Source organism: Cupressus sempervirens, chromosome 7 (genome assembly GCF_028749045.1).
Source record: "Cupressus sempervirens isolate cs-2001-9-10 chromosome 7, ASM2874904v1, whole genome shotgun sequence".
In the NCBI taxonomy this organism is placed as follows: Eukaryota; Viridiplantae; Streptophyta; class Pinopsida; order Cupressales; family Cupressaceae; genus Cupressus; species Cupressus sempervirens.
Window position 1 is genome coordinate 707135614 of NC_143124.1, and position 16675 is coordinate 707152288.

A 16675-nucleotide genomic window follows, 5' to 3' on the forward strand; every position below is an offset into this window, starting at 1 on the left:
CATTGAATCGTTTAGGGCATCAAATACCATTGTATCGAATTAGGGCTTCAGATACCATGGAATCAATTAGGGCTTCAGATACCATTGTATCATTCCTTTCCTTCCAATTGCTTAAATGTGGCAATAACTCAAGATTTAGAAAATATGATCATTTTTATTCGTATAAATGAAAGGCAATCCATAAATCTATCTTTCGCATCTAAGTGTAAAATAACTGTAACAATGAAATAACTCAATTAATCTTACCTTCTCATATATAAAAGTGATAATACTTGTTTTCGATAAACAATTGAACGCATAGCTTATCTTTGTTTGTTGTACGTCCAACAACTTGGGAAGAGGTGAAACATTGTCAGGGGCTTAACCACCCAACCTCAGACCACAATTTATCCCCACACAATCTCTAATAAGAAAGGCCCTCCCTACCCGGAATAGACAAGAAACATTTGTTATCTACTAAGCATCCTAGTATCCAGACACATCTCTCGACTTGACAGCAGGAAATTACAATAAACGGGATCATGCATGAGCTATTAATTATTCATTATTTAGATATCCAAATCTGATTTCATTATTGGTTCTTGCAGGTTAACTCCACCTCTTCACCATTCTATGGCTTCTAAATGTTGTTTATTTGCAAGGATATCCTACGAAGATCCTTAATGAACTCTATATAATGCAAGAGACCAACAGCATGGTTTTGTAAATTAATCTTTGTCTATCAATGCATAGCCGACTACAATCGAACATTCCAATCAGAAAAGGAAGAATTTATGAACACGAATGCATATACTGTATTACTCTCAATCCTAGCAATATGTAGCCGACTGCAGTCGGACATACACTTAGAAAAGGAATTATAAAATATGAATGCATTTAAAAACTTTGGAAGGAAAATCCATGACCTGAAATATATATATATTCTTATTATGTCTGAAGACTTGCAATTCGAGTTGGAAAATCTATTCTCCTTTGGATGCTGCAGATGTAATCAAATGCAGAGTATCTATTCCTTAATGGCTAAGTACCAAATAGCAGAAATGCTGCTTGCATATGGAAGTGCAGATGGGTGCTGAAAGTGGCAGAAAGGGTAAGTAAAATCGTAGCCGGTTTGTGGATTATCTTTCCCTAACTCCTCTCATGACTTTTTATTAACAATCTGTGATCTTCTTGGCTCCTGCCGGTTAAAGATTATTGCTGAGACTATTAAGAGGAAGTCGGTTTTAAAATAAAATGGTAGTCGGGTGCTTAAAGAAAATGAATACCTTTTTCTCCCAATTCTCGATTCTTACATATATAAAGAAAAGTGGCTCTTTGGCAACCGCTTGTTTAAGATTATAAACTATTTGAATTCCAAGATGACCATTCAAATTCAAATATTAATTCAATTTGAAAGAAAAGAAATAAAGAGGAAAAGAAATAAGGAGTTGAAGAGTTATAAACTTTATTTTATTATTATAATACGTTCACATAAGTATATTGGTGAGGTGACATCATTAGATTATATTATTATAATTTATTGGTGCCATTTCATTTTTATACTTATGTGTTCGTATTTAAGTGTTTATTATAATGATAAGATAAAATTTAATAAACAATCTCTAAACGTATGCATTATATTTTATTTTAATTTATTTTATGTTTTAATTATATTGTTTCCTTAATAGCTCATGCGAGTCCCATAGATGTATCCTGTTTCAAGTCGCTAGGTCCTCAACCCATTTGCCCAGTGATGGCAATGCTCCTGCCCAATTCTTTTCTGACAATACTTCCACCCCTTCGACGTGTTTCCATGTAAGGAAATTCTCCATAATTAAATCATGTTATCATAACAAGTTATAAATACTCATAACGGCTAACCACCTTTTCAGATTCCTGAATTCGTGATAAATAATCATCTAGCATATTATCTTTACATGAAATTACAACGACTAACCTTCTTATCATTTCGCAATATTATAACAAATTAAACTGTCAACTGGCTTCACGTGAACCTCAACGGCTATATTTTGAATTAGGTCAAAATTTGGGATGTAACAATCTACACAATGAAAATAACACTTTGACACCAAGATTTAACATGGAAACCCAATTTGGGAAAAACCACCAAGTAACATGCTACCAATTTTTCACTCTTCTGAAGTCAACTCGATTAAGAGCCAACCCTGTTATAGGTTATACAACACACTGTTAAATGTGACCCTGTTAAAGGATATAATCACCCTATTAGGAGTGGTCGTGTTAGAGAACTTTAGAACATTCCATTAGAATGTCATCTTGATTAAAGGATTTACAAAATGACTGTTAGGTCAACCTTGATAAAGAGATTTTGACTAATACAATGGTATAGAAACAATCAGTGGGGAAGCAATAACAACAGCAATAATAACACACCCAGGAGAGCAATCGAGTACGATTCCAAAGGAAGACCTATGATTCAAAGTAGGCGATGCAGCAAATGGGAGCATTTTGCTCAGGACTACCAAAATGGTGGAGGACATAACGGAGGAATGTTGTGTAAATGGTGCGGACCGCATAATCATGAGGATGGCAATTGCCCTAGACAAAAAGGGGTGAGCATGTTGGACATTCCAAAACCACAAAGCAAAGTATTGGCCATTCACGAGAAGGCAAGCCAAGAAACTTACATATCCGAATGTAGCTACGGAGAAAGAAAGATTTGAAGAAGCCAGACAGGACATTCGAGGTAACATTGCAAGTAAGGGAAAGAAAGTACAGTTAAATTTCCACCCACTCGACCTATACCAAACATCATAAAACAAGTACTGGAGACCATTGTTCCCATGAAAATTGTGGATCTATTAGAAACACTACCTTAGTTGCGGGTAGCAATAACACAAGGAGCAAGTATCAAAGGAGTACCCTCAAAGGAGAAGAAGAAAGAGGAAGCACAAGCAGAAAAAGAGATTAACACCCTATTCATCATAGGAATGGGGAGGACACTTGCAATGGTAGAAATGGAGATAAAGGGATGTAAACTATCAAATACTATCGTCGACGGAGGTCTGGGTGTAAACGTCCTACCTGAGGAGGCTTGGAAAGCAGTAGGGAAACCTACACTCTAGCCACCCACATTCCAACTGGTGGGTGCAGACCTGCATGGAATCAAGTCGATAGGAACTCTGATGGGACAAAAGGTTGTAATTGGAACACAACAGTTCTCCTTGGACCTTTTGGTGATTGGCCTGGAGAAGAAGGGCTACGATGCATTATTGGGGAGAGGATGGCTAACCTCAACAAAAGCTAATCACAATTGGAAGAAAAATACCCTTTCCATTGAATTGGATGGTAGAAAGTACACAATTGACCTAATGAACCAATTAGTAAGTCAAGAACTTGCCTTTAATTCAGAAGCCGAGGGAGAGGATGGTAATGGAATTGAACTAGACAAAGAAGGCATTCTACAGCTGGGAGAATGTTTAGAAGATGAAACGAGTTCCTTAACGACTTGTTTTGCTGGCAAATGGGGGATTCTTAAGTGTTACAACCAAAGTGCAATATGTTGCAGATTCAAGAGATGGAACCTGACAAAGGTTATCCAAGGTGTTGCAAGGATCACTTAGAAGGCACGACCTCAGTTGATGATACCCCAGCACATACATTCTATAAGGATAAAAGAATAGAGCATGAGGAGGCTAAGCTCGAGGAATCGATAAGGGAGGACTTTTCTACTATTTATTTCATAGACATAAAAGAAAAAAGCCAATCAAAGGAAATAATAAAGAAGGTAAAGGAGGGAAAGATAAAAGGAAGAACTAAAGGGAAAATAATAAAATCAGAATACAACCCTAAATATAGAAGATGGAGAAATAAAACAATGGTACGGGCAAAAGAAAATCACGTACCAAGAAACACCGTACATAACTTTGGAGTACGAGTACGAAGATTAGGAGTATACAACTTTGGAGTACGAGCACGAAGATTAGGAGTACACAAGGGAAGTACGAAGGACATTCCTTGTACGTGGGATTGGAGTATAGAGGCAAGCTAGAGTACGAAGGACTATCATGCAACCAACAATAGGAAGGCAAATGTATCAGAGGCAAAATTCTCATACGATAGAGGGAAGACATGACAAAGCCCAATCCACATACGCATATAGATGATAGGGCAGCTGTATAAAGTTGGTCATACTGGAGAAGTCAATACGGAGGAATCAAGGAATAAAGGTATACGGTTGGTCATATTGGAGAAGTCAGTATGGAGGAATGATGGTACAAAGGATGTTAGTACCGAGGATGTTGGTACGAAGGATGTTAGTACAGAGGATGTTGGTACGAAGGATGTTAGTACGGAGAATTTGGTGCAATGGATGTTAGCACGGAGGATGTTGGTGCGAAGGATCTTGGTACGAAGGATGTTGGTACTGAGGATGTGGGTACGGAGGATGTTGGTACGAAGAATGTTGGTATAGAGGATGGTACGAAAAATATTGGTACAGAGGGTATTATGGACACTGCAAGGGGAGTACGTACAGGCAAGAAGGAAGTACGATGTAGATGGATGGGTTCAAGCTACAAGCAAGAAGGAAGTACAAGGGGGGAAGCCCATGGAGGGAACAAGTAGAGGGATGCAAGTAGCACAAGATGAGGACACATTGTTGGTGGAAGCAGATAAATTGTTGGGAAATTTTGAAATGATGTCTCCCCCTTCACCAACTCCCTTGGAGATGGAGACAAAAGACCGAATGGAAACTCAGGAGGAGCACTTGGTACCATTAGAAGCAACACTAGCAACACTCTCATTTGAGGAAAACGCTGAAAATTTCCTCAAAGAGTTACAGGGAATGGAACAGGCTACTAAGGAGATCATTAGACGGGCTCAGGGGAAGATGCCACCATCAGAGCAGCAAAGTCACTAATGGCAATTATGAGGACCGACTGCTATACAGATTGGAGTTTACTTATGCAAAGTGGGGTCGTACATGAACAGGCAGCAAACATATGTGGAAGGTCCAACACACAGTACCCTCAACACTTGAGCAACCACCTCTCATGCACACACTTGTAGAAATGGAGGTAGCTTTTAGAAAGACATACTTGGAACTTCAGTAGGGAAAGGAATTGAAAAGCCAAATGGAAAGGAAATGGAAAGAAGAAAAAGTTGTTCTGGAAGAAAAATGGAAGATGGAAAAAGCTGACCTAGAAGAGAAATTAGCAGCAGCAAAAGAGAAGAAGATGGATGCGTGTGTGTACTCCAAGGAGTCTGTGCCAAGTAGAAGGCTGCTGAACAGGATCTTTATGTCTCAGTGAACGAGCCCCGAGTCTAAGGATGTCTTCACAACCTACTTCTTGAAGTCTGATTTTCTTTTGTTGGGTAGTCATCTGGAAGAGGACTTCTTTTCTGGGCGCGATAAATGTAGTATGTAATATATATTTAGAACTAGTTAAGCTTTGTTGGGATTGGGTAGTTAGGAAGCGAGGGGATGCATCCGTTGGTTTTCCCAACCAGCCAACCATTATATAAGATCTTTTGAATATGGATGATGTACTGGTGTGTTTGGTAATCAATAAAGTAATAGCATTTCCTTGCCATTGTGGTATTCTGGTATTAATAATGAATGTCATGTTGGTACAATTGAATTCATGCTATATTGTTCTGTATATTGTGCATTGATATTCATTCTACAATCGTTGTTTGATAAGATTGTTTTTGGTTTGGAAGCATGTCCTACTCAAGTTCAGATAGATAAGGATAAATGGGATGATCGTAATTGGGGAGCTATCGTGCTGCTCAAGAAAGAAAAATTTCAGTTACAGATGATCAACTCCCTCAGGTGCCTTCTAGTAAAATAGCTAAAGAAATCAGGGAAATCTTGAAGGATCCTTATGAGACATCTGATAAAAGTTTTGCTTTCTCTTTCAAGAATTTGTTTTTTCTATCATGATGGATGAGAAGACAACTCTCCAGGTACATCTTCTGAAAATCAAGGATCTAAGTGACCAGTTAGAGGCTATTGGCTACAATATGGAGGAAAAGATATGGCAATGATCACGCTGAAAAGCATGGCTTGATCCTAAAAGCACTTCACAGACACTCAATATCACTTCTTCTAGTGTTTTCCTGACAATTTCTGATCTTTGCAACAAGCTTTTGCAGCAAGATAAATGGAAGTAACAGTTTAGAACTCAAGCCAGTTCCACCTCTTCTGAACAGCTGGCCTTCACAAAAAAAAGCCTCTGATCAGCATAAAGGTAAACCTCAATCTACCCAGCAGAAAGGGCTAGGTAAACCTTTGGCTTCATCTAAGAAGAGTGTTCAATGTAATTACCATCACTAGTATGGTCACATGAAGATAGATTGTAGGACATGATTGGCAATCACACAATCTTCACAAAAAGGGTCTCAACAAAAGGCCCAAGCTACTACACATTCTGATCAAAAGGAGCCTACCTCCTATGAGTTCATGGCCACATGCCCATCAGATCATGACACATCCTCAGCCTAGTACATGAACTCTAGTACCTCTTGGCATTTCACACATCGTCAGGATTGGTTCATAGAGTTCACATCTTTCTTTAATTTAAGTTGTTTTTGGAGGAGAGGAGCATACAATTTTTGGTGAAGGAAATGTATTGATTTCCCTTTGTGGGAGAGATTTGACATTTTTCAATGTGTGCTTTGTTCCGGGCATGAAGCTAAATCTATTGTCAATTAGTCAAATTATGCTTAATTCTCCTCGGTTGGATGTTTTCAATGAACACAAGTGTACTATTGTTGACAAGGAGTCTCATACCACAATTGAAGTTGACCTTTAGGATCATGGTCTAGATCGCCTCATTGATACAAGTGATTCTCCAGAGCAATCCATGATAGACAAAAGTTCTTCCATCAGCAATCTTTGGCATCAACAATATGGGCATCTCAATTTCCACTATCTCTCTTACTTGGCAAGAGATAGTCTAGTTGTTGGCTTATCTGCAATTCAGACACAAAATCATACAGTTTGCGTAGCATGTCAAGATGGGAAGCAACATTGAACTCCCTTTTTAGATGGTGATGCTTGGAGGGCATGTGAACACTTGCAGGTTGTAGGTAGATGTTTGATCCATGTAGATGTTTTTGTGGGGCCATGAATACTCCACCAATCACAGATTGCACATATTTTCTCTTGCTTGATGATTATAGCAGAATAATGTGGGTGTATTTTCTTCAGCATGAATCAGAGGTGTTTAGTGTATTTCAAAAGTTCAAGGCCTTAGTGAAAAAAGAGTCTAATTGTTAGATTCTCACTCTTAGGTCTGACAATGGTGGAGAATTTTGTTCATTTGAGTTCTCTGACTTCTATTCATCACATAGGATTAAGCATCAACTAACTACACCTTACACCCCCCAACAAAATGGTGTTGTTGAGCATAGGAATTCTACACTCACTAAGATGGCTTAACCGATGTTGGAGCATCGCAATGTTCAGAAGAAGTTTCGGGCAAAGGCGGTCTTTACAATTGTTTATCTTCTGAATCAATCTCCCACACAAGTTGTTAAGAAGAAAGAGGCATGTTCTAGACAAAAACCCAAAATCAATCATCTGAAGGTTTTTGGCTCTAAAGCATATGTTTGGATTCCAAATGCCAAGCACACCAAACTGGATACCGAGACTTACTGATTGATGTTCACAATATAAAATCATACACATAAGGCTTATCGGCCAATTGCTGTTGACATTGATCATCTCATATTCAGTCAATATGCGGTGTTTGATGAAGACCAAGGTGCATTTCAGTCTCCTTCAGTTTCTAGCCTTGGGGATTAGCCTCCATAGGGTCCAGCAATGGATGTCCATCTTCCACTCAGTTCTCCTGATGGGAGGGATACAGTTGACATTGTGCCACCAGCTCCTCCACAGGATTTTCAAACTCTAGTAATCCAGTAATTCCATGTCCTATTGTTCCTACTACAATAGATGTTGTTTCTTCTACTCTTCGTCCTAAGTGATGGGCCAACACCATTGGCGATCTTCATGATGATGAGTTAGTTAAGGGTAGATCTTCCCAAAATAAGAGCAAGTAGCATACCACAATCAATTCTTCTCTTATGGCCAATATTCACAATATTTTTAAGCCCCAAAAAAATTTGAAAGGCTAAGCGTATACCAAAGAGGGAACAAGCAATGGTAACTGAACATCAAAGTCTCATGAAAAACAATACTTGGGTGTAGTTCGATCTTCTACCAAGGAAGTATAAGGTTGACAATACACTTGATAAGTACACGGCACAATTAGTTGCTAAGAGCTTTTCACAAAGGGAGGGCATTGACTATGAGACATTTTCTCCTTTTACCAAAATGGGTACCATTCGTCTTGTCCTCGCCATTTCAGCTCGATTTGGTTGGCGCATCCATCAAATGGATGTCAATAGTGCTTTTCTCAATGGTGATTTGCAAGAAAATGTTAACATGACACAACCTCAAGTTTTCAGGTTGCAGGTAAAGAGCATCAGGTCTACAAATTGGTAAAAGCTCCCTACGACCTCAAGCAGGCACCCCATACATACTATGTCAAGATCTAAAGTATTTGTTTGATCCAGACTTTCAGCGCAGTCCTGATTCTAATTTATATGTCAAGCATGTCAGTGATGAGATTCTAATTTGTGACATCTATATTGATTTGCTAATTACTAGTAGTACTGCACATTTGATTGAGCAAGCCAAACAGAATTTGTGCCAAACATTTAACATGACAGGTTTGAGACTTCCCCAGTTTCTAACATGGCATCAAAGTGTATTAGGTTATGCTAATCACTCACCATTTGTAAATTCAAATTGTTAATTTTATTTTCCCTTCCCAGTTTAATACCTAAAATTACCAACATCATCACGGCTTATCAAAGATATCTGTAAAGGTTGTAAGATAACATTAACATAAACTTCTCCATTGAATTATACCAAACAACATGTAAAACTTGATGAATATGATTGGTTATTTTTAATTTAGCATGTAACTTTTTTGTTTGACTTTTTAGACTAGAGCAAAGAATTTAACATTCAAAGTCAGCTTATTCCCCTATGTACATCTAACACTAATGCACAAAAAGAAAATTGAATGGTGATAAGCTTTACCATTATGTGAAAGAAACAAACTTATGATCAATTGATGTGAAAATATAATATAATGAACAAAGTGAGGGCTGAAATTTACATCATACTTCAACTTTTTGGCTGATTAGCTCTTTATACTCAATAGTACCAATTGAGGCATACCGTGGTTCCATTTTTTATGAGGTATACCTTCAATTCCTTCATCATTAGAAGCATGTCTCTCCAAAGTCCTTGTATTATTCAAAACTCAATGTCACATCTTCCCTTCAAGTCATCATCTCTATCCATTTTTCTTTTCATCCATAAGCTTATCTTACCTTATCTTTTATATCCAGTGCTTTATTATACACCCTTCCATTGGATGAAGGTACAACTTTCATATTTTTCCTTAATGAAGGAATAAGGCCTTCAAAGGACCATCTTTTGTTTATATCAATTGCTATTTATTTATTTTTCTAATCTTACAAGTAATTCTTCGAGCTTCTGATTATAAGCTCTTAAACTTTTGTGCTTACTTTGCTTGGTGTTGTAAATTTTTACTACATTTTCATTGTCATCGTGAAGCAATTTGAGTTACTCTTCACAAAGCTATCGTGATTTCTCCAATGCATTTCAAGAGGCTGGTCCAATCTCCATGCACCAATTAATGGCCACGCATCTCGCAATCGAATATGCTCTGTTATGACTATTTGCTACCAAAGTGGTTTTACGAGCCTTACAATGTCTTACTAGAGCATTTGATCCATCTCCTATGAACTTAAAGGTCTTTTGCCTCTCTAAACTAGAGCTTGATGGTAGAATTTGTTGGACTAATCAGCAATGTTCCCCTTTGGGTTTAGCAACATGGCTTAACCACCTCCTGTGTTCTATAAGTATTAGTGGTTGTATCAAGCATTGACAGGTCGATCTTTTGGTACAACGACAATCCTAGCTTCTAACAAAGGGTATCAAAGCTTGGTCACAAGTTCAAATCACCTCGGGTAACATTGGGAGGGGGGGATTGTTGGACTAACTGCCAACTTCCCCTTCAGGATTCATGGCATGGCTTAACCGCCTCTTGTGTTCTATAATTCTAGTTGTTGTATCCGGCATTGACAGGTTGATCTTTTGGTGCAATGACAACCCTAGCTTGTAACAAAATCACCATGGTAGATTCAGTGCTAGAACTTGCTCCTAGGATGTTCTGATTTGGACATTAAAATACTCCTTCTGCACGCTCAAACATGTGGGAATCATCTAGTCTTCCAGCAACTTTAGCATTCTGAATACTTGTTTCACCTCTAGGCTCTCCTTCCTTCACTCAAACCCTTCGCTTTGGAGTTCTTGGCTTAGTTTCCTCTTGTTTTAGTAACTACTCTTTGATGCCTTGAAGGTTGCTCTCAGATGCATTCCTCTCTTCATCTATGAAAGAATCCTTGAAATCACATCTCCCAACAAAGACTTTCCTCATATAGAGGAGGTTGTTTAGATTCTCTACACCAAACTTGGTTTGCAAGGTCAACACACATTGTGTCCAATAATGGCAGACAGAACTATTTCCATGCACTCTTCCTTTGCATGGTTATCCATAGCATGCCTGGTGTCTTCTCTCCCAACTACAGTTTTAACTTGTGCTCCAAATCCAGCTTTTGCTTCGAATCGGGCTTCCCCTTTATATTTGCACTTACGGAATTCATTTGACTACCTCTTGTAGATGTCTTCTCCACGCTCTTTGCTCCACCAATCTTAAAAATTGTTTGATCTCTTTCTCCAGTTCTTGACCCCATTGTGGGCATTGATTATGGGCAGCACAACATCAGATCTCTTTCTCCAGTTCTTGACCGCATTATGGGCATTGATTATGGCCAGCACAACATCAGTTTTTATTCTGGTTTTCCTAACATCTTTGATGTATTTTTTGTTTTCGTGCTTCATAATCTCATTCCAGACACAGGTCTTGAAAAATTGATTCTATACCGTACCAGATCTAATTTACTAAAAATGGAAGCACTGTATGGCTACATGATAAATTGTATTAAATTTTCCCCTTGAGGTCTCACCAAGCAAAAATATATTTTCTTTTTAATTCACCATGTGAACAAGAACAATGTGCTTCTGTCTTCAAATGACCTTTCTGTTGACAGGGAAAAGGGATTCTTTGTAGGAACACAATCCACAATTAGAACAAAAATTAGGGATTCTCTCCATTAAATGTGTTCTGTCCAAGAGAAATATAAGAACCCTGCCTACATATGTGTAAGCCAGAGCAGCAAGACAAGTACGCTTTAGCTTTGAGATTATCAGTATTCTGATATAAAAAAGTTTCCCAGGCAAGCCAATGATGGTAATTGCAGTTAAAAATTATTTGAGAGCCAAGGTAATTGTCAAGCTTTAAAAATTACTAACTATTGTACTACCCTAGCAGTTTATTGTGTTCGGCTGATTACAGTTAAGTGTGTTTACAAATTTCTTTTGTTTGAGTGGTATGCTATGACTTGTTATGCAAACTGGAACTAAATTACCAGGATGGGCATGCCAGTCGCAAACCATGTGCTCTACACCAACCTGCAGATAAGGCTAAATCTGAATCAATATGGATTTTTTCAGGAAACATACAAGAAATGATATGAAAAACAAAACAAGTAACACAATGATGAATACAAAAGGAAAACACCAGGACTGCAGAGAAAATAGCAAAAACTGCCAAAAAGAGAATAACACCAAAGTTATAGAATAAACAACTGCACTTTTGAACTTTCAGTGGAAGTGGCCTTTAACACTCATACATATTCATTCAGCCCACCACCCTATTTTGACATAGTCAAAGCACTTGCCAGAACAACACAGACCATCCCTTCCATCCATGCTATTCTTACCTTGCCCTACTTCGGTACCAGACAATAACTGACAGATCAAATTTAATTTAAAGCATTACACTGTCTTCTTCCATTCATGGCAGTGCAACATTCAATTTATCTCATTTCTTAATGAAGCATAGATTGGAGTATGCAGTCAAAATAAAGTTACAGCACATATTTGGTGAAGATGAGTAATCATCATTTTCCACGTGTTTCCATAATTCCCGCCGCATGTACTCCCTTGTCCAGACTTCTGGCAATAGGTTAAATCTAGGATAGGTATTTGTATACTAATCACACCTACTAAGTACTCAACACTCTCTGGATATCATCAACAGACCTGGAAAGTTCTAGAGAATCATATCTTTCATCACTTTACTTACACCTACACAAATTGCAGAGAGAATCTTCTGCTGTAACCAGTTCTGAAATCTCAAGACTCATCAAAATCAACTAAACTAAGAATTCATGTCAACTAGTGAGTGGCTGATTTAGGACAAAGATAAGGCTAAATAAATGTCTTCAGATTTAAAAGCATACTCAACATGGTTAAAATTAGACAACTATACACTTAGTGAAATAAATATTATTGTTTCTTCATAATTTAAAAAATCCAATGCATAAGCATCACAAACTGCCTAGTTTTATTGGTGATTATACAATAAATATATTACAATGTCTTTGCAAAAAGCACAATACTTTGCATTGACTGACCTGAGGTAAAGCATCTCGTCTTCTGCCAGCTGCATCCATGATTCGAGCAATTTCAACACGATCAAAACAATTTCTAGTGCAAAGTTTTGCAGCCTTATACCACAGAAAATCAGCAATTGGAACCTCTCCTTCCTTCCGTATATGCTGTCTTTCAGGATTCAGTAACACAACAACTTGAGTCTTTTTGGGTATTTTTTTTGAAATCCTTGCTGGCAACCCACCACCTCTGGTCCCAAGCAAAACATGAGATGCGCCTGTTATTACAACCAAAAGTCCAACTGAACCTCCATCCATCATTGCCTGTGTTACTATCTGGGACATAGTGTAATCCTCAACCATTCGAGCCTGAGCAAATAGATAAGAGCCTGGACCAAATGAAAAAGATGCCTGTGGAAATATGCTATTAAGTTGAAGTCTCCGAGAAATTAAAGAAGAATTTGCAATGAATCCTGCACCGAGTGGGGGCACATACGTCCTACGTTCTACCATTGTGAGACCTTGGATACCTTTGGATTCCACTGTTCGCAATATCTGCAAGACAGGGTTGTGTCAGATAACTAAAACACTCATATGCAACCATCTTTTGCATAAGATAGTTAAATACATATGTAAAGTATTACATGTTGAGAAGACTAAAAACAAACATAATCTCATATTGAATGAGACAAAGGAGACATATTTGCCTCTGAAATCAGCAATTAATACATATGAGTGGAGGCCTCCAGTGCTCTGGTCTCACTGGAAGCCTTGTAAGTGATCCATTAAAGTAAGCCTTTACAGGTTATAATTTGTAGTTCAAGAAATTAGTGTGCAATATCCCAGCAGCTCATTAAAGTCAGTTCCTGGTTGAGGATATTTCAAAGGTAAGTGACTCATTCTAGTTTCTTCAGATCTAAATTTCTACTCCACAACATACAAGAGGCTGATTAAGACTAAGCTTGCAGGACCCAGTTCAAGACAGGCAGTGGACAATATCCCAAAAAACTTTATTAGTTCTCATTTAAAATTGTTGAAAAGTATGGTGAATAAAAATCAAAGCTCTCTAGAAATGTGTCATGCTGATTTTTCTAATTAAATTGACTGGGGATCCATTTATTTATTTTCGATGAGCTCAGGGTATAAAGTTAGGGAAATAATGCTTACATTTTAAGTTGCTCCCAGTAACTCTTTTTTAAAGAAAAATAGCCATCTAAACACAACATTATGAGGCCTTAATTTATAGTTTAGTGAAAAGTGTTTTTTTTTAATTTTGCAGGGAATTTCAAAGGGCAGAAGGAACACAAGGGGCCAAAAACGAAGAGAATTATTCAAAGGAAATCATCTGGTGTATATGAAATAAATAAATAACTCATTTTATCCAGGAGTTTGACTGTGTATGTTCATCATTTCTCATAAATATGAAAACCCTTGGAGTGAGGAGTTTCAGAAGACTAAAACCTTCTTAGTTTCCAATCAAGATTGGAGAATGAAAACACTTCTTGTTCGAGGTGGTTTCATCCAAGAATCACACTTGAGCTGAAAAGATTGCAGTGTGTTTCAATTCCCAGTTGATGTGTAAGTTCCATGTGTTTGTATTCCAGTGTGGTATGTTTATTTTAGCATTTCGATTTACTATAGTGCTTCTGCTAGAACACCCTGTCATTATGATGAGTATTTGTGCCAACATGAGTTATAGCACTTTTATTAAATAAAGCATTGTTGTTCCAATATTTATATATTTCTTTGAGTTTGTTGTTCCAAAATATCAACTTGTTGCTATACAGCATTGATTATCCATTTATGGTGACAATGATATTTTTCAAATTTCAGTATTTACATGTGTTGGTTAGGATTTAATCATTAATCTTCTTGCATCTATATTTGGTGCTTCCGTTTGACATTAATTTGTATTCAGTTATTTGTAGATTGATTGATGGCGGCTTTGTATGTGACGTACTCATAATTTTCTAAGTTACCATATTCGCTCAAGAAACCTGAAAGTCGACATTTGATTCACCAAAATTCGAAGTCAGTTCTCATTTGTGTCAAATTCGTCGGTTTCCTATCAAATTCCCTGCGAATTCTGTATTTCAAACCTTGGACGAATTTTGCAAAATTTATAACGAATGTCGTGGTCGCTAGAGGAGCCCGGGAAGAATTTCAACGACTTTGAAGCGACTTTGGGCGGGTGCCAAAAAGCATAGACTTTTTTCAATATTTTATAATAAAAAAACGCGTTTAAACTTTAATTCATTTCTTTAATCGACCCAACCCTAAACTTTATTTGCTACGCCTGTGTTTTCTTGCGCCGTCAAAAACGGAGAGGAGTATGCTTTGAAAGTTTGAAACAGAGAGGAAGAGGAAGACCTGCGATTTGAGGCAAAGAGCATTGAGGCAACGATTTCTGAGGAAGACCCGTAATTTGAGGAAGACCTGTGATTACTTTTGCTTCTGCCAACGGTAAGCAAATATAATATATTGGCATTGTTGGCGACTTGTTTATGGCATATGCAGCATAGTTTCAGACTTTCTGTTTGATGATAGTTTCATATTTGATATTTAAAAATTAATTTTATTATTTGAATTTCTCTTAAATTGTTCTTGAATCTTAGCATATTGATATAATATATATTAAATTTAAGAGAAATTATTATTAACTATGAATCTATGATAGTAGAAATTTAAGAGAAATTGTTGATTGTTTTTGTTTTGAGATTGTTGGATTTGAACTGGTCTTAGTTTTTCATTTTGAAGTTACTGATAGATACTAAGAATCCAATACAGCTTGAGCTTGACAATAGTTTTTGTTTTTTTTCTTTTTTTTTAATTTTATGTTTTATTTGTTGTGTATTTTTTTGTACATTCCATCATGGCTGCAAGTGCATCTGCTATCAACAACCCCAACTTCAAAATCAACAGATGTTCCCCACTTTGGAGACATGTGCAAATGATTTGACAAATGCTAGGTGGAGGAGGTTATGTGTGGATTTGTAGCCACTGCAGAGAAGAATTTAGTAGCTCTTATAGTAGAGTAAAAGCACATTTGTGCTTTATTCCTCAAAAAGGCATCAAATTTTGTACCGGGAAGCCAAGAGTAAATGGAGTGCTACCTAAAACTTTCCTTCCAAATCACATTGTAAACAAATATATTCAAAAACAAAAGCAAGCAAAGGAAGCTGTTGGGAGGGAAAATTCTTCACATCCATTGAAAAGCGGTAGGCCTCTAAAGAAAGGAAAATTAACATCATCTATGTCTTCAACTACCGCTCCTAGTGAACCACCTGTAGAAGGCCATCCATTCTTGCGTCTTCCTCAAAAAAATTGTAAATAAAAGAGTACGAGGACCCTTGGAATCATCATTCCAAAATCAAGCTAGAGACATTGCTGATCAAGCCATAGCCAAATGCGTTTATGCAAATGGATTGTCATTTAATGTTGTTCGCTCACTGTATTGGCAATACATGGTGAGGGCAATTAATGTGGCTCCAAACAGATTCAAGGGCCCTGGGTATGAGAAGGTACACACCACTTTATTGTGGCTCCAAACGGATTCAAGGGCCCTGGGTATGAGAAGGTACACACCACTTTATTGGATGATGAGGTGGCCCGTGTAGAGAATGCCATGTTGCCCATCAAGGATGGATGGGTTGAAACAGGTGTGACAATAGTATTAAATGGATGGAAAGATGCAAGGAACCGTCCTTTGGTGAATATTCTTACAGTGTCTACAAGAGGTGCAATGTTTCTAAAAGCAGTGGATTGTGAAGGAGAGGTAAAGGATGGTCCTTTCATTGCAAACATTCTCATCCAAGCTATCAAGCAAGTTGGCTCTCAGAATGTTGTTCAAGTAATAACCGACAATGCGAAGAATTGTAGGGATGCCGGCTTATTGGTTGAGGAGCGGTATGAACACATTTTTTGGACACCTTGTGCGATGCACTCACTCAACCTAATGCTCAAAAAAATTGGTACTAAGGTTGAGTGGATAAAAACAATATATGAAAAGGCACAAGAGATTCAAATATTTGTCACGAACCACCATATGACACAAGCCACATTCAGACAATTCTCAAAATTTGAGCTCTTG

At 37.6% G+C, this 16675-nt stretch overlaps 1 protein-coding gene across 1 annotated transcript in view; it reads right to left on the bottom strand.

Annotated features, from left to right (window-relative positions):
- The window catches only part of LOC149549177 (protein RETICULATA-RELATED 5, chloroplastic-like), a 97826-nt gene that overhangs the window by 41243 nt on the left and 39908 nt on the right, over positions 1-16675 (bottom strand). The window contains exon 4 of the mRNA XM_089792589.1: positions 12610-13140. Within this exon, the coding sequence (XP_089648715.1) occupies positions 12610-13140 (531 nt within the window). The remainder of the gene's footprint in view (positions 1-12609; positions 13141-16675) is intronic.